The sequence below is a fragment of the Solea senegalensis genome, linkage group LG18 (assembly GCF_019176455.1).
Source record: "Solea senegalensis isolate Sse05_10M linkage group LG18, IFAPA_SoseM_1, whole genome shotgun sequence".
Taxonomy (NCBI): domain Eukaryota; kingdom Metazoa; phylum Chordata; class Actinopteri; order Pleuronectiformes; family Soleidae; genus Solea; species Solea senegalensis.
The window spans coordinates 7,474,157-7,492,181 of NC_058041.1; the positions used below are offsets into that span (position 1 = coordinate 7,474,157).

General features: G+C 39.3%; 3 protein-coding genes across 7 annotated transcripts in view; 1 reads left to right on the forward strand and 2 right to left on the reverse strand.

Moving 5' to 3' along the window:
• Nucleotides 1-21: 21 nt before the first annotated feature.
• cbx1b (chromobox homolog 1b (HP1 beta homolog Drosophila)) lies at nucleotides 22-5,012 on the reverse strand. Of its 5 annotated transcripts, none has more exons than XM_044013648.1 (6): nucleotides 4,824-4,956; nucleotides 3,598-3,679; nucleotides 3,148-3,304; nucleotides 2,799-2,952; nucleotides 1,389-1,483; nucleotides 22-692 (listed from the first exon to the last, which is right to left on the reverse strand). In XM_044013648.1, exons 2-6 carry the CDS (start codon nucleotides 3,650-3,652, stop codon nucleotides 551-553), a joined length of 603 nt encoding a protein of 200 aa, XP_043869583.1. In that variant the 5' UTR covers nucleotides 3,653-3,679; nucleotides 4,824-4,956; the 3' UTR covers nucleotides 22-550. The 5 variants fall into 5 exon arrangements, with proteins under 5 accessions (XP_043869583.1, XP_043869584.1, XP_043869586.1 ...); XM_044013649.1 differs by having other exon boundaries at nucleotides 4,839-4,902; XM_044013651.1 differs by lacking the exon at nucleotides 3,598-3,679 and having other exon boundaries at nucleotides 4,824-5,012.
• Nucleotides 5,013-6,006: 994 nt separating this feature from the next.
• Nucleotides 6,007-14,947, forward strand: snx11 (sorting nexin 11). The gene is made up of 7 exons (XM_044014119.1): nucleotides 6,007-6,175; nucleotides 7,386-7,422; nucleotides 7,665-7,751; nucleotides 9,981-10,081; nucleotides 10,194-10,289; nucleotides 10,385-10,615; nucleotides 11,572-14,947. The coding sequence occupies exons 2-7, from the start codon at nucleotides 7,402-7,404 to the stop codon at nucleotides 12,704-12,706; spliced, it is 1,671 nt and encodes a 556-aa protein (XP_043870054.1). The 5' UTR covers nucleotides 6,007-6,175; nucleotides 7,386-7,401; the 3' UTR covers nucleotides 12,707-14,947.
• Nucleotides 14,870-18,025, reverse strand: part of skap1 (src kinase associated phosphoprotein 1) — a 29,302-nt gene continuing 26,146 nt past the window's right edge. Inside the window, exons 12-13 of the mRNA XM_044014120.1 lie at nucleotides 15,890-15,992; nucleotides 14,870-15,543 (exon numbers count right to left, since the gene is read on the reverse strand). Of these exons, the coding sequence (XP_043870055.1) occupies nucleotides 15,900-15,992 (93 nt within the window). The 3' untranslated portion in view covers nucleotides 14,870-15,543; nucleotides 15,890-15,899. The remainder of the gene's footprint in view (nucleotides 15,544-15,889; nucleotides 15,993-18,025) is intronic.

Below are 18,025 nucleotides of genomic sequence, written 5' to 3' on the forward strand. Positions count from 1 at the left end.
TTAACAGTGATGACAGCACAATAACAAAAAGTGGTTTATTTTCAGAAAGATACAAGCAAGACACAACGAAAAACACCACAAATATAACCAGTGAACAAATGAAATCACTGAAGAGACTTCAAAACCGTACACCAAACAAGTCTTAAGGAAACAGCTAAGTTGAGCACAGTTTGCCCTCAAATGCACTGATGAATTAAGAAAATGGCACATTAATGAAATAAAATCATCACCTCACTGATACAATATCTTAGCAAGATGACCGAGCACTGGAACATTGTTATGTTAAAATCATGTTGAAATAGGCGGTTGACTCCACAACTGCAATGGATACTGTAAAGTAATACTATCTTTTCATTCAAATGGAAAGAGTTGTCGAGAAAACCCGAAGCTTATATACATTTAGATAATATCCAGATAAAAGTAGAATCAAATGAGTGAAAGTACATCGAATGACTCCGATGGTGTCTTGCTTGTCTCCGCTGCACACTGCCCACCCCACAAAAATCCAGTTGAACGAACGATGAAACTCTGTTTGCCTTTTCACCCTGTGTTAGTTTTTGTCCTCCTTTTTCTCATCTTCAGTGGGATATGAGTGCCAAGTGAGTCTCTCTTCATAGAACGATATGACAACCTGCGGACATTTCACATTCGCCTCCTTCGCCGGCACCAGGTCGGCTTCATCAGAGTTTTTCCTGCACAAGCAAAAAAGAAACTAGAATTACAATTTTAGAATTTTTATTTGCACACACACCAACTAGAGATCGGCCACAATAACATTTCCGAGTATAGCAAACGTAGACCACACCCTGAAAGTGTATGTAAATGAAACGTTTGTAACTGAAGCGTACTTCCTGTTGCCAGCAGGTGGCACAATGACTGACTTTGCAGGCTATCATCATGAAACAGTTAACCCTAACTTTTTAGGGCTGCAAAGTCAGTCAGGGTGAAAGAACAGACGCAAGGCGGAAGCCTGTCGCTTGCTATTCCCGCAAACATTATTTTGGCCATGGTTGCCATAGTAACCCGCATATAGATCAAAGGAAGGTGAGAGGTGGCATCTGACTGGGCAGAAGCCGGCTGTGTGGCTAGTGGGAACACAAAATGTGTTTTCAACTATGATTTCTTTAAAATTCATCACATCGCCCTAAATTTCATCAGATTCCAATTTTCCCAGGTCCTGATGTGAACACCAAGTTGATTGAGTTTTGCATGGCAAACGTCCTCAAAGGTATGCTCAAAGATGGAAAAAGAATAATCAGAGCAGTTACACCAGCTGGCGCTCGGGCCATAAAAAGAGAATTAAAGTGATGTGCATCTGGTCTGGAGACATGGTTAATGGCACATTCAACATCCAAAACATTAATGTGTGCTATAAGATTCACACAAACCATTTCATGAGGAACATGAGTTCTCCCGTGGAATCGGTGGCACCAATAATCCTCTCTGGGTCCAAACCCCGAGCAAAGCCCCTTAGCTTCTCTGTCTGAGGATCAGAGAACAAAAGACAAACTTGATCAATTGCAAAACAACACGTTTGAATTCAAAGCATCTGCAGTTTCTTGGTTTCTATATTTCTACGGCTACGATTGGTTAGTATCTGAATTTGAATTAAATAGTACAGGGTTTCGTCTGTATTTTCTTGATAAATATTGTCTTTGTATGGCTGCCACATCCGTCGTTGTGATTGTGTGAGTGTAGTCTGTGGACATCTTAAATTGTTGAGTCCTGGACTATGCTGGATTTATTTACATCTTTTACGGACACAAGTCTGCCATTGCACGGAAATTTGGATTCAGTCAGGTAGTTTTGTTACTGTTTTTATTATTAGTGGGTGTGTGACGAGTGGGTGACGGAGGTGAGGGAGGGGAAACTGTCTGACTGATTCCAAAGTAAGTCATTTCTTTATGGTCTACAGATAATCTTGATAAGCTGTGACTTGAACCTGTCTTGTGGGAAGTGTTTAGTGGTTTTCCTAAACCAAAAGCTTCTTACCAGGATGAGGTTTAAGTGATACCTGAACTCCAATAACATCTGTCTATTTCAGTTCTTCTTATGATTGCTCTGTGTGTTGCTAGTGTTGGCTGCTCAGAAAAAAAGAAATACCATCTTGTTTTGTATCATGGGCTAATGGGGACCATAGTGAACAAAGGAAAATGTTTTATCAGACTTGGATTACGGAATAGACTCATGGGGCCCTGAAGCCCAAACCTGTGCGCTACATCCCAATATCTTCCCTAATCCCTACTATGTTATTCACCCCAATATTTCATCCAACCCTGATGTCTTGACGGGGCTCTCAGGTGTTTCCTGGCAAAAAGCAGTAGGAGGAGAATCTGTGACATTCCTTACATGACAATCTAAATATTTTTTAACTTAATTTGTTTTTCTTTTGTGCAACTGTCGATTTGTGTGTGAGTGCAGTGGTGGCGTGTGTGTGTCTGTGCCTTGGAGTCTACTGGCTCATAATCCATCCCAGCTAAAACTGATGGGTTTATTTAATTAGACAAAAAGTGTCAAACATAAGACTACACAGACTAGTCAGACGGTATGTTACAGGTGTAAAAGATATTTGTTAGTTTGTGGCACTGGTTTAAAATGATGATCTTTGTCAGTACTGGTTCTTTGAGGAGGCATATGGCTAAAATGCAAATTAGTAATGTAAATTAACTGATTTAAGACCAGTATAATAACACTTTCGATGACACCACCACCTTTCATAACCATTTGTTTTATGACATAATGTTCTTAGGTGTGAGAACCACATAAAAACATATGACAAATAAGATGTGGGAACTTACATCGTCTTTTTTTTTCTTTGATTTACTCTCATCTCCTTCCGCATCTCCAGCTGCCTTTCTTTTTCCTTCATGTGCTGATTTCTGGGACTGCAGAAATTCTGCAATCAAATCTGGACAGTCCAAGTTATCATCTGGCTCCCACGTGTTGTCTTCACTGCAGAGATCAGTACAAGAAAACGCAGTATTTACTTCATAATTTAGAAATCTGTTAAATAATCTGGTAGTTCATTCTATTCATTGTTATAAGTGACACACAATATCTGAGCGGAAAAAGTGACATAGCCACAATATGCCAGGACGAATAAAACATCTGTAAATACAATTATAATATCTCGCCAAATGTACTCACTCAGAGAAGCCTTTCCACTTGAGAAGGTACTCGACTCTCCCTTTCACCACTCGCCGATTCAGGACCTTTTCCACCACATACTCCTCCTCCTCCTCCTCTTCCTCAGCCACATCATCTGCCTTCTTGTCCTTCTTCTCGACCAAAGTCATTTTGCTCTCTGATGGGTAATAAATAGGAGTGATGAGCAGCTAGTTTCTGTTCCTGAGACCTTGAAACTGAAAACTCTTATTGCCCACTGATGCTTTGATTCATTGGCAAAGTAAATATGTTCACATCGGACGTGTTTCTCTGTATGCTTGACAAATGAATGGGAAAAAAATCATGAAACATTTATTGTGCCACTTTGATGACATAAAATATCTTCGATTTTTGACACACACACACCTTACCGCACATTGACAAGATATATATGACACAGAATAAATGTTAAAAAGTAATATTGTTTAAAACCTTCTGTAACAGTGGGACCATCGTTAGAGGGTTCTGTAGTCAGGCTCATGCTCATCAGGTAGACCTGGAGACCAGCAGGTTCCTGGTCAACGTCAAGATTGTTGCATGATGGAAGCACGTGGGAATCAATGTGGTAGAGAGGAGAAAACAGCATTGGAGAATGGGATTTGTTGTTGAAAAGATTCATGGGTGACAATGAGAGGCAATGCAGATTACCAGCAATCCATGTCTTATTTCATGTGTGTCTACTGTTTTAGCTGATGTATCTATGGTGTTATAAAACACCAAGCACTTCAGAAAAATATTACATTGCTGTCCTGTTCACTTTACAGTCCAAATACTTAAAAATTATTATGTTTGTAATAAGATATAAAGGCAGTTTTACCTTTGTTTGCTTGATTGCTGGTCAGCAGATTGATTCATCAAGATTCAATCAATACTCTAATTTTGTCTCAACTAACTTCTATTATAACAACAATGCCTAATCTGCATCGCCCATGACCCATGTATCTTATGACATGGTGTAAACTCATAGGATCTTTTATTTTCTTTAAGAGGGGAGTGGGGTGGGAGTGTTATTACACGTGTGTCTGCGCTGGGGTACACAACATGACACTGAGCAAATAAAGCTAAACTTAAACGCCAAGATATCTGCGGCAGGTGGATGAGGTGTTTTGTGTTGGTAATGCAGAGGTGGCTGTCTGTCTGTGAAGTGTTTATGGCCGTGCCTGGTGCTTCCAGCTCCAACAACCAAGAAGGTCTGCAACACCTGGAGGTGGGCGGTTTAACAGCGTGTGCAGTCTCACGTGGGGATGCAGTGATAATAATAATAAAGCTATATTTAACATTTAACTGTCGTGGTACAGAAATAAATCGAGGCATACTCAGTTTAGCGGCATTTTTGTTAGCTAGCTAAAGAAAACAGCACGACAAAAGCCTCGCAGAGACCCACAGTTTGCGGCTAGCTGCTCTTTCCTCCATATTGCCTCCTCGTTAGCAACTAATGCAACATATTCAGGGCTTTATGTCGAGAATAAATATTGTTAAAGCCCGCAATTTGTGTTAAAAACGTTTCCATTTATTCGGCACAAATATCATGTTAAGCCAGCCCCCCGCCCCTCCACGTGAAAATACCACAGGCTTGTTACCATTGAATTCATGCACAAATGAAACAACACGTTTGGAGGGAGGAGAAGGAGGAGGGGGAACATAAAATTTAAACTCACCTTTCAGTGACTTACAATTTAAATGGTGTTTAAAGGTTCCGGCCGACACTAAAATGTAAAAACAACACGAAATACTTCGTCTTGCACTGATACTGTAATTATGTCGCCTTATGTTTGTGTTGAAAATATGTCGTTTCCGCCCAGCGTCTGGAATGGTAGAAAAAAAGGAGTCCGCTACTCGGAGATCGTGCAAATTCGCAGATTACAAAACATATGGACTCACTCACCAGGCAATCCGGACTACATCAGAGACGCTACTACTGTGTGCTTATGATTTACAGATCTGTGAAAGCAGAGCGTGAGTAAATATTGGACTGGATCAATGGAACGGCGTCACTGCAGGATGGATAAATGACAATGAGTACAGCGATTTAAATTATAAACCTTCATTGGAAATAAATGTTGTTATGTATAAGAAAAAGATCACTAATGTTATCTTTGTTTTTTCCAATGAACTACCAAATTTAACATTCAGATATGACTTTAATTTTTAAGTCAGTAAAAACAAAGTCACAGGAGTTGTTGTTTGTTCTTCTTTGGGAGAAAAAAACGTGTAAACGTGATCACTCCTGATCATAATAATAATATATAAAAGAATAATAATAAAAACAGACTGACATCTCTTGTGTTTCTTATCCTAAGTCAACACTGCACATTAGGTGTTTTTTGTTTGTGTGGGTTTTTTTTTTTACAAAGAACACAGAGGTATTTTACCGCCATGGTTGCCATGGTAACCGGCAGACGGCGCCTGTCTCCATTCATTTTTCCATGTGTGACAGTGGCTCGTCTAGCGATAATTCGGTCGCATTTGTCGTTCAAACAACGCCATAAGATTTAATCTTTATATATTCTTGTCGTTTTTCGCTTATTCTTATTTTTTAGGTGAATCTGCTTTTTGATCATGTGCCTTTTTATTCTTATTTTCTTTTTTGAACGTGTTCTGAACATTCTGATTTTGCACCATACACTGGTCAAATAGCTCACAAGAAATGGGGTGCAGTTTAATTTTTTTGTTACCATATATGTGAAACGCACGAAAAGGAATAAGGACCACCTATTTTAGCCGTAAGCCACATTACAGTCAGCACAACAGACTATCTCCCTTTATTTTGGAATTTGAGGACACGCCCTCTGTCTTACGTCTGTGCGCACGCTCCCGGAAGTCATCACTCCGTGACGTCACAGTGTGCGTCGCTTGTGACTTGCGAAATGGAGCTAGGAGCAGGTTCGAGCGACGAGTCAATGTTTTTAAGGATTTTGCTCTCGCATAAAGAAGGAACGTCGACGGACAGAACAACATCGTAAACAGTCTATGTCATTCTACCACAACAGCCAAGTTTCGCCTCATGAAAGTAAGTAGTTGTTGTTAACTAAAATTAGCCTGTATCTCACGTTTCTTTTATCCATAATGTGTATGTATACTAACACACTCCCTTTTTTACATGGCAGCATACTTAAGTGTCTCTCAGTAGAAATTTGGAACACGTTAGGCTTTTCATTTGCTTAACACACAGAGGAGACTGGAAACTTTACATCATATATAAGCTGTTAAATCCTGCATTGGTATTCATGTTTAAAGAGCATCAGTAGTCTCCCATAATATCAAGAATATGTGTTGTGTTCTAATTGAGAAATAACGGAGAAGCATGAACGTGTTATATAACGAAGAGAGCCATGAGCACAATGAAGTTAACGCCCCCCCGCCACATTTCATGAACTCATAGCCTGTAAACCAGTCAGAAAGATGGTTGGGTGACAATAAATGTGCAGCCATGTCATCTGTGGACATTCCTGTCTTTTGACGGTCATAATTTGTCATTTAAGGCTGTTTGGTGTTTCTTTTTTTGTCATTGTTTTGTCTTCGTGGTCATTTGCATCATTCTGTGGCTGCCTTGATTCTCAATGTGGTTGTTTGTTGTCTTTTTGGAGTCAGTTTTTGTGATTTCCAAACAAACATTGGTGCAGGCGCTCAAGTCATGAAGGCCCATGTGGTGATCAATGAAGGTGGCTGGAGAGGGACACAATTAGTTTAAGTTCCAGTGAACTGTAGGCTACTGTACTTCTGTATTTACTAATGCTTTTTTATATCTACTGGAGGGGGAAGCATTCTATCTTTGTATTTTTACAGTAAAACTAATCAAAAACAGGTTACTGGATAACTTTTAGTGACAGCCAGTCCTTACTACTATGCCACTGCCAATTATTGGTAAACATTAACACAGTGGCATATCAATAGATAAGGCCGAAGATGTCATTGCTACAGATGTGTTTCACCAAGTTTAGAGTCAGTTCAACTGACATTAATTTAAATGATTGTAGTCCTTTACCTGTATAGGGTGTGCAGTATTTATAACAAACACACAGAGAGTGCTTGTTCATTGGAGAAGCTCTGAATACATTTTGTGTGTTGGTGATAAAGAGAAATACCGTTGAGAGAGACTGAGTAGGTTTAATCTGACTAACTACTCTTTTCTGCTATACGCCTCAACAACTCATGACAACATAGAAGAGGTACAATAATTGGAGTTTTTATCCAGTATTGAATTCTCTTTTTTTTTGCAGTGCTGCACTTGATAGGATGAACAGCAATCAGGACGATGTAAGTAACTTGCTGCCTTTTCTTTTTCTTTTGTAAATCACAGTAGTAATGTGATTTCTGCGAGTAAAACCTACAAATATATATTGTTCTGTAAGGAACCCCTGTACTTTTTATACTGTCACACTCAGTATATGATTAATACCTTTATTGATTACAAGCATTTTGGGAACTACAGCTCTGTGTAGAGAATGCTTATGATGTTATTATTTGGAAATATGACTTTATTTCTTTCTGTACTTAAGGAGTTTGTTGCAGTGCGGGTCCAAGATCCCCGCATTCAGAACGAAGGCTTATGGAATTCATATGTGGATTATAAAATCTTCCTACATGTGAGTATATCCAGAAAATTACAATAAATAAAACAGTTTCAGAAGTGAAACAATGGACCTGTCCGTAGAAACATCCCTGACTATCAACAATAATTGGATTGTTCTCTGTTTTGGCTTGAACTTGCTGTTATCAAGGAACCTTTTTGTTAAGCCCATATTACAATCCAGAAAAGGGTCAAATGTCATTGCAGCAGGAAATAACCTGCAGCTTCAGATGTCACTCACTCGATAACAACTACAGTACAGTATGTGACCCTTTTCAACCTAGCCTAACCTCTTTGGAAACCTCAGAGTCTGCAGCCACTTTTTTTGTGGACAGGAGTTGATACCATTGTCTAGGCAGTGGGTTGTGTTGAGAAATGCTGTGTCAGCAGAAAGGCACCATGCCCAGACGGATGTGTTGTATTGGCTTGTGAGACTGGCAAATACCATGTGACTGCATGTGATGATTACAATCAGTTTGTTTTGTTCTTAAACAAATTGATATTAACCCTATTGATATTTATTAACACTTTTCATTCTCTGAGTCAAACCTGTTTTCAGTGTATTCAGTGGTACAATATTAATAAGTCTTAAATTGGCTACTTGACTAGTGAATCCTTAACTAACTATTTACATAAAGCTTGTAATATACAATTCTCAAAGCTCCTCAATGGATATTTGCATAGATTATTCCATAGCTGACTCAATATACTCTATAAAATGTCTGCAACCAACAGTGGTTATCATTAGTGTAGAGATGTTTATTTGCCAATTTTATTTTATAAAGCAAAAACAACAGCAACAGTGCTGTACAGTAGTATTAATAAAGATAATAAATAAAATATAACAAAATAAAAAATAAAGACATAAGACATGTGAGTAGACACAACATCTCACCCATAAAATGCAGAACAGACTCACACTGTCTCAAATGCAAATGTATATAATAATGTTGGGGGGGGAGCAAAATCCTATATATTGCTGTATTTAACAGTCCATAATCAATAGATAATGAGTAATATGTATTCATGTATGACAGAGATTACATCAAATGCCCATATAGAAGATAGAATCAGGGGAAAAAATAATTGACTAATAATAATAGCAGCTCTAATAATGGGAATAATGGCATCTGGGCAGCGCAGTTATTTCATGTTCATTTATTTCTCTGCAAAGTCTTTTGAACTTGTTGTTCAAGTGGATTCAGACAGGAGAGAAGGCACAACAAAATAAGGCGATGCTCATGTGCTTAAATGACATGGAAATTGGACCTGCTCAGATTGTTTATGGCTAGTCAGAAGGTGACTTGTACAAACGTTGGTGGACTCTGTCACATGTCCATGGTACTCATGGCATGTGATAACAATTGAGCTCTGCTATAAGCACAGAAACAGCTGACACAGTTGAACCATGAGTCATTCAAGTCACATTAGTCACAAAATGATGTTAGACACATTTGTCATGTGCCCCACCCATCGGCTTTGGCGTGTAATTTGGTGGCATAAATAATTATTTCAAAAAGAACACTTTTCTTTGAGTGGATTTTATATGAAGCTGCCAAAATGGTTTAGAAGTGCTGTTCCATCAGTGTTTTCTGCAATCCAGAATTTTGAACATACATTTTTGTATTGTTAACTTGAAGGGTCACATTTGTGCTGTGTCCTGTTTTGAGAGGCTCACTTCATTTTGGCCTAGCATTCTATTTTCTTTTCTTATGGGACTTGCTCAGGGAACACTGAGTAGGCAATATGTGCAGTGGCCAGCAGATCACCACCAGTCCTGCTGTGTAGGGTTGGCCCCTGTTATTGTGGTCCAGTAGCCAAAGATCATAGTTTTCTCAGACAGTCATGCTTAACACAAAGTCTGTTCCACTTTAATCAATGGGAAAGTCTAATGTCCTGCTGTAGTCGTGTATAGCGTTTTTCCCCTGGAGAACCAGTTGGATTGTGTGTCTTATCAATGTCAAAGTTACTGTATCCTCATGTGAGGATGTAAATGACATTTTGCATACAGTGCGTAGTTTGTAGTTCATGATTGTAGATCATCCAGTTTTTATTTGTTTTCCCCATATCATGGGAAATAGGTTGCTAATGGATTCCTAGTATTGCACAGTTGTTCCCGCTGCATAAATAAATAAATAAATTGTGTCAGGCTTTAGGTAAGTACACCAAAAGAAATATGAATGATTATCCTTTTACAGGATTACAGTGACTCACTTTGGATGATTATTTATTTCTCCATTTCCAGACCAACAGTAAAGCCTTCACAGCCAAGACGTCCTGTGTGCGTCGACGCTACAGTGAGTTTGTCTGGCTCAAGAAGAAGATGCAGAAGAATGCTGGTTTGGTGTAAGTAGCTGTGAGGACTTCTGCATATCTGCCCCTTTCTAGAGAAGATGGTAGTAAGCGAATAATATATGAACTAAAACTGTTTGACTTTTACTTGCTGTTATTCTTTCAGGCCGGTCCCGAACCTTCCAGGAAAGTCCCTTTTCTCCTTTAGCAATGAGGACTTCTTGGAGAGCAGACGGAAAGGACTTCAGGCTTTTTTGGACAAGTTGGTTCTTCATTTAGTTTTTTTATGTGCAAAATAAATATCCTGCTGAAACTCTGTCTGCATAACAGTTGATTTTGTTGCCTTTGTCCCGACAGAGTTTTGCACATGACCGTATGTCTGTCAGACAGTCAACTCCACCTCTTCCTGCAAACTCAGCTGCCGGTCGGTCACATCCAGGACTGTGTTCAGGGTCACACCCCCTACTCTGTGACCGATGCCATTCTAACTTACGCCTCATCCAATTGGGGCTTAGCTCAAGCTCAGACTCCGGAGGACGATTCCCTCAAGGATCCAAGTCTGACCATTTCTTACGAGTCCATGGAGAGGTATGAAGGAGGGACATATGGCAGTGGTGTACTGTATAGCTACTTTGACGTTTGCATGAGCTTATAACTGTTTAAAATCAGAGTAAATCATTTGTGTGCGTGCTGTCCTACAGTGAGGAGCCTCTCCATAATGGTAGTATTTAATGTAATTACCATCACTGTCACATTAATCATCAATAATATAAAACCATTCATGTATTTTGAACACTTTTAATTGGATGTAAAAGTATATGTTTAATTTGTTGTACTGTTTGACTGTTGGGGAAATAAGTTTGTTTCCCTTTTTCTGAAAGTAAAATGAGATATCGCTTTTATAGCTGTGATTATGAAGCTGTTAGTTTAGTGCTGAGAATTCATCATTCAATGTAGTTAAACTCTGCATTCAATTATTATAATGTTTTATAGTTTATTTTATTGTTATTATTATTATTTTTGTAATAAGTTACATTACAATGCTGTAACAATGTGGTAATTATATGGCAATACCATCTTATTTCTAATGCACTTGGTAATAACAATGGTAATATTGTGGTAATAAGACAATAATTACAGTAATTTTACTGTAAAACTATAAAACCTTATTATTATTTATTGTTTTGTTTTTCCATTGTTATTACCAAGCTATTACTTGGTGATTACATAGTAAAAAAAAGGAATCATTCATGTCTCTCTCATCTATCCCAACTGACATGATCATGGCCTTGGAGGCACTTGTTCTTGTTCCTTGTTCTGTCACAGTTGGACAGAACAAGGTTACCCCTCTCCCTCTGTTTCCAGGCTTTATGTTCAGCTAAGCTGTTAGTATTCAGATATAAGACGGCTATCCATCTTCATCAATCTTGACAAGATAACAAGTGAAAATACAAAATCTTGCAACATGTTTCCTTATGGAATTTGTCCCGTGAAAATAATATTTGGAAGGTTTTAACATCGTTATTTTCTGTCCCACTGCACAGCCCGGCTCCTCATCTGCCATGCCTTCAAACTCAAGAGACTTTCAGCCCCAAGCTCCTCGCATGTGAAGACTCTGACCCTCTTGCAGATTTACTGGTGCTCTGTGATAAAGGTACGACACAGGTACAGCACAAGAAGAAATCCTCAGTAAAGATCTCCCAGAAGAGCCACCATATGGAGGCGGTCGTTGAGTGGGACAGTGGCTCCACAGAGGCTACCTTCTTTCTAGGTGACAGCCCGGTTGAGCACCAGAGCTGCGACCTTGCAGAACACACCCAGCAGAGGAATGGTCAGATACAGACGCCAGTAGAGGTCCATTCACCCATGGGGGCTGGCTTTGCAGAGGACTGTGTGTTGGGAAGTGAGGAGGAAGAGTGTACAGAAAGTAGAGTGGAGGAAATGGTTGTATCATGTGATACAGAAGATATGCAGGTAAATGCTGATCAGTCAGACAATCCTTTGCTGGCAAATATCAACGAGGTCACCAGTGAGCCAGAGACATGTGAGACTTCTGTTGTGACTTTAGATTTAAAATACAATGCCTCAGAGGAGGGGAGCTCTCAGGAGGAAGTTTTCAAAGGTGTCAGTTCAGATGAGCAGATTCTAGAAAACCACACAGTCTCTGAGGTCAACCACACTGATAACACTAAATGTCCTGCTGTAGATCTCAGCTGTGCAGAGGACGTAAGGAAATCAGACGGGCAAATAGAGCCAAGCAACAAAGACAGCTGTGAAGTGGATTTGATTGGGTCCAAACACGAGCGTGACGAGGACAGCCATTCACTGCCATCTTCCAATGAGAGCATAGTCCAAGTCAGCGATGAAGACAGCACTTGTGACGACACCGAGGAGTCGATTCAGGCTCTGAACGGCAATGTTTCTCATCACATTTTGGACCTACACGTGAATGGATGCCCTGTGGAAAAAGAGGACATTTCTGCACATGACGATGAAGACCTACAATATATGACATCTCTGAACCTTAACTCCACCGAAGCTGGTGAAAGCTTGAGCGAAAGTGGTGACATCAGCATCTTGGAGACCAACTGCATGCCTGGAGTCGCCGAGGAGGAGGAGGCTTGGTCCTCGCCGATGTTGGACACCTCAGAGGAGACTCGCGAGGTGCATATGTGTTAGTTCAACGGCTGCAGCGACATCAGCGGTCCAGGAGAACACACAGCCCTGTACGAAGGCTGCCGCAACCTCACCGGTCCAGATTCTTCTGCCAAAGACGCATTCAGTTACACAGACATCAACAAGGGTCATACTAGGAGTTGTCTTTCAGTTGCAAACACGATTTGGTCTGTTATTGTCCGACAAGGTCAGCAGCATATTCCACCCTGTTATGATGTTGTCATCATTTGTTTTTAAAAAAATAGGATTTATCAATTTTAAAATGTAGGATTTTATTTCCACGCAGATCCCAGTTTTCTCCTCGGCCTTGTGTTCTTTGGGAACAGCAGAGGATATCAGTGTTCACTTAAAGGTTCAGTGTGTAACGTAAAGGACGATTAGTTGAATAGATGTTGGCTGAAGCAGACGCTTACGATGCAAACGAAGAACAGAATACACAAAAAAAAACAAGAGGAAACAGCAGAGAGGGTAAGACCTGACTCATACTTTCCACAGACGAGGTCAGCTGTGGTCTGCGCAGTGTCACGGAACATATGGCGAGAGTTGCTCTTTACATCCTTTTGGCCACACTAAGGTCACTGTAGTTCCCCGACACACTTGGTGAAGGGAAGGTTGAGGATTTGTTGCAATCTGCAGTCTCGCCACTAGACGTACACTACACCTTACACACTGGACCTTTAAGAATTGTTAAAAGGAATGGTTTTATCATAGATGCTATATATATATTTATCTTTAGCTCTGACATTTCTCCGATAATGAAGCGGACATGAGCTAAAGATTTAGTTCCCATTTTTATGTTAACTCTCACGTGCCCATGTGTCATAACGATAAAGCAAGATGCTAACTATTTTGATGCTTCCAGTTTCTTAGATGTGACAATGTGATGCTTTCTTTCCATTGTGACATTAAACCTAATATCTCTGAGGATGTCTGTCACTGTTGCAGAGGAGGACATTACATAACAAAAGGCACATTTTACTCTTTCACAGTTTTACACCCAAAATGATGAATGGATTAATAGAGGAAAAATTTCAGTTCTCTGTCATTTTTCTTGTTGTACTTTGAACAGTCCAAGTAAAAAACATGGGGAATTAAACATTAATCTTAAGTTTTGAGGCTTTGAAAGTCAAAATAATTTTAGTCACAACCTTAAGTTGCAGATTTTTTGCAACAAAGATTGTCACCTCAGTGTGATAAAGCCTCACATTATAATGACGTAAACCAGAATATACTTCTTCACAGAACAAAGTCAGTAGATTTCCTCAGGGATCGCTTCACGGAAATCATAAATTTAACACTCATGCCGACACCTGACTCATGTTTTTAACAACAGACTTTAAAAATTGGAGACGAATTGTTTCTCTGAAATGTTTTAATATAGACAGTGGATCAAAGAACAAAAAGGAAGAAAAAAAAAACCATAGCCCCCATAAAGCACAAATAACTATTATGTGGTTATGTTTTCACGATTAAAATGTGTGTTTTTATTGTGGCTGAAATATTAGCAAATTTAATTTCAACCAGAAACTGTCAACTTAAAATAATTCAGAACAATAATAACCCACACTTGTATTTTCTCAGAACAACAGACATTAACGGCTTTTCAGTCTTGTGGTAATAATCTTAGTCTTATTGTGATCGTACAATTTCACCGTATAGTTTTTGATTCAGAAGAAATGTAGGAAGCGTGGTTTATTTATTTCACAACACTATGCTGACTCACTTCCAACTGGCTACAGCTGAATTATGACAAACATAATGTCTTAAATATAAAATTAAGCTGACACTGACAAGGGAAACATAAAAATCCCCCTTTCGTGAAAGTTACATAAACTTGCTGCAGTTTTTAACCTCGACATATTATAGTTCCGACACACTACTTCCGTCACTACCACTGATTCTAATTTATCGCATTTAAAAAGGGACTCTGTTTACTGCTCCTTGTCACACAGAACTTCGCCTTTACACATATTTCATATTTTTATGGTAAAAGCTGGAAAATATATTTTGTTTGCGTTTCCATTTAACAACTGACTGAATAATTTAAAGAATCCTCAACTTTTGTCTGTAAAGGATTTACAGTTTCTGAACAGTTCTGGTTTTTATTTTCTGTCTACACTATTGTGGAATACTTGATTTTTATTTTTTATTGTATTTTTTTTTTTGCCATTTTGAGTTGCTTCTTAAGAGACTCCAGCTGTATCCATGTAAATATACAAACTATAAATCTATGTCAAATTATGATTTGGTGTTGATCTTGTTATTTATTTGTCCTTGGAACTCAACATGCATCTCATGTTGGAGCAATCCTGACCCCTAGTGGATGAAACGGCAACAATTACACCGACTATGAACAGTCAATGCAGCTCAAGCAGTAAGATGTTGTTGTTCATCATCATCTGCAGATAGGTTTTAAGTCTGTGAAGGAAAACGTTGACAAATATTTCACAATTCTGTCCATATTTTGCTCATTTTAACCAGTGACTCAATGTTATCAGTCTGATCATGTGATCAATATGATCATTCAGTAAATTCAGACGCCTGCTAATGTTGGAACAATCTCTATTATTGTGTTGATCTTTTTTTATAAAATACAAGAACATGTTCATTAAAAATAAACCAGTCCACAGTCTCCATGAGAGGTTTTATATTATGAATGGAATATACTGTATATTCCATTCATAATACACAGGAATCAGTACAACTGCAGCAGATTTACAGAATGCAATTCACAGTCTTCTGTGGGAGAGAATTATTTAAAATTATAAGACATTATCTGACGATTGTTGGTGAAAATCATGGCTGTGTTTTGTCGGCAAACGGCAGCAGCAGCAGCAGCTCTATGTGGGAAAAAAAAGAAACGTACTATCAGACAAACATGCATCAATTATTCAGTGTTCATTTCAAGCTGTGCTTATCGAACTGTATTAGGGGAAAATTGTCTTAAATACGGCGTCTACGGTGCCGTGATTATGCTTTTGTTGCACATATTTATTCTCGCCCCACTGCAGCGTTCAGACTGCTTTATGTAGTACTTCTTCCAGCCAGCAGATGCCATAAATGGCAGGTCAACCACTGAATATACCTCTCAATGGCATTGTGGATGAGCACCAAGGGGACCGTTTGTGTGTGTCGGGCCACAGTAATGGTCCATAACGCTGATGATAAGAGAGAGTAGCTCTGTACCTGTTGGCGCTCAGAGGATGTAAGCAGGGTGCAGGAAGTCTTTGGGGACGATACCCACGGTGCCGTTCAGCTCGCCGACCCACCAGCCGTGAATGTTGTACTCCTGGACCCAAAATATGAACAAATAAAAACTGTTAAGAGCTGCAACAAGGAGCCGAGCGAACGGAAGCAGGATCGAGCACCAGTCTCACAGTTTTATTTGATTTTAATGCGAGATCCACCTCGTAACGTTAACGCGAGAACAGCCATTTAAATGATTTGAACTGAGGCCCCCCCCGTGTCCTTTCCAGTGGCTGCTACAAATAAATAAATTAATTAATTAATTAAAAACACTCTTCTACTGTTAAAAACTCAGGAAGAAACAAAGGAAGAAATTCACAAGAGTCGACATCCCAGCCACAAAACAGCAATGTGCAATAGTCTAATAACAGACACTGAGGTGCAGTTACCTGAGTGGGGGGAAATGGTAACCACGATAATTGAGACAATGAGAGGCTCAAATTAAACTGGCTTTTTTTTTTTTTGGTAACTGATTTAACTGCTGTTCCCAGACTCATTTCAGGAAAATCTAATTTTTGTTCTGTGGTTAAAAGAAACTGAGCCAGAATCTCAGTTTTGTCATTTGTGAATCAAAGCCAATTCACACCAGGAATTCTTTTTCTAATCTAACACAGCTTAGATCCTCAATTTAGGAAAAAACTAGGGTCAATTCATGTTAGATTACATGCAGGTGAACAAAACGTTAACTCTTTCATCTGTTCCATAACATCATGTATCAAAAATATATACAGTACTTTTAGGTTTTAGGTACAGAAGGTTTTTTTTAGGGTTTCTGATGAACCCATGAGACCAAATGGAAAACAAGCAAACACATGTATCAAGATTCAAATGATTTAAATAGATGATGCACATATAACTGAGGTGTTGTTGTTTGTTTTGTCTTTTGTTTTGTTTGTTTTGAAGTGAACGGCTGAAAACATTTAAGTACGTCCTAAAAGAGGATAAGGAAAACATCATTTTCAAAACACTAAGCTGTAAGTTTTAAATATTGTTTCCAATTAATACCAGTTGTTAAAAAGAGTGTGATTATTTTCTTTAGAATGCATTTAATCATCACTCAAATAATCAAAGTCATTCAATAATTATTTGGTTACTTATTTAATTATTTATACATTGACTCCACACACACACACACACACACACAGATTGTTTTTTCACGGATTTGTTGGAATTAAAACACGTACACATCCCTTTCAAATTAAGATTGAAAAAACAAAAATGCTCTCATTTGTTTTTTACATCTGCGCCGCAAACATTTTGGGAAGTTGATTCACATCCGCCGCCACATGATCCTGTGGTGGTCGAGAGTGATCATTCCCCACATCCACTCGTCTCTCCTCTGTTCTCCAGCAGATTGAAAATGGCTGTGTGACCAATTTTGTCTCTGCGCCGAGAAAGAAGATGGGCTACGCTCAGCTACGTTTACCACATCTGTGCACGCACATGTACGAAGATGCATAATAAACGCTTCACGTCAAAGTGGAGTCAAACTTCACTTCTCGCTCTAACGTGTTTTTAAAATCACACTCATACTGTGACAGGATGACGGCATTTTGTCAACAATTTTTGGCCTGCCAAAATTGAGGCCTGCAGCTAATGAGTGGTGTTTGGAGCTCGTCCATCCAGGCCTCTTGGTTTCAATGCTGCCTGGAAAGCGACAGTGTGCTTGGGTTGATGACAAACTCTGACTGACAATTCAGTGAGTGTTTGAACCCATCACACAGGGGTAAGTCCCATCCAAATTGGTCCTTTTATGGTCCATATGATGCCGAGGAGGGGAAAAGCCCGGTTGCGCAAAGCTGGCTCTGGTTCCCATTTGAGAGGACGGGAAAAGAGGAGAAGGAGAGGGGAGACAGACGGACGGGGGGAGGCATGGAGAGAGGGAGTGAAACAGTTTTTCTCTCCCTTGGGGGCGTCACAGCACTATTCCACCAACCGTAGTGACAGAGATTTTTATTTATCTCTGTGGCCCATCTGTGCAGTCGGTCTCAAATTCTCCCTGAGAAAGGTCTTTTGGATTATCAGCGCCGCCATTTTAATACCACTGCTACATCACAGAGTGGGTGCCAATGGCGG

Excerpts from the sequence above, each read along its gene's own strand:
- snx11 (XM_044014119.1), top strand. The coding sequence starts at position 7,402 with ATGAACAGCAATCAGGACGAT. Across the intron at positions 7,752-9,980 it reads ATTATAAAATCTTCCTACAT|ACCAACAGTAAAGCCTTCAC; the intron begins GTGAGTATATCC and ends CTCCATTTCCAG. Across the intron at positions 10,082-10,193 it reads CAGAAGAATGCTGGTTTGGT|GCCGGTCCCGAACCTTCCAG; the intron begins GTAAGTAGCTGT and ends TTATTCTTTCAG.
- cbx1b (XM_044013647.1), bottom strand. The coding sequence starts at position 3,784 with ATGAATCTTTTCAACAACAAATCCCATTCTCCAATGCTGTTTTCTCCT. Across the intron at positions 3,305-3,597 it reads TGGTCCCACTGTTACAGAAG|AGAGCAAAATGACTTTGGTC; the intron begins GTTTTAAACAAT and ends ATTACCCATCAG. Across the intron at positions 1,484-2,798 it reads CAAAGAAAAAAAAAGACGAT|ACAGAGAAGCTAAGGGGCTT; the intron begins GTAAGTTCCCAC and ends TCTGATCCTCAG.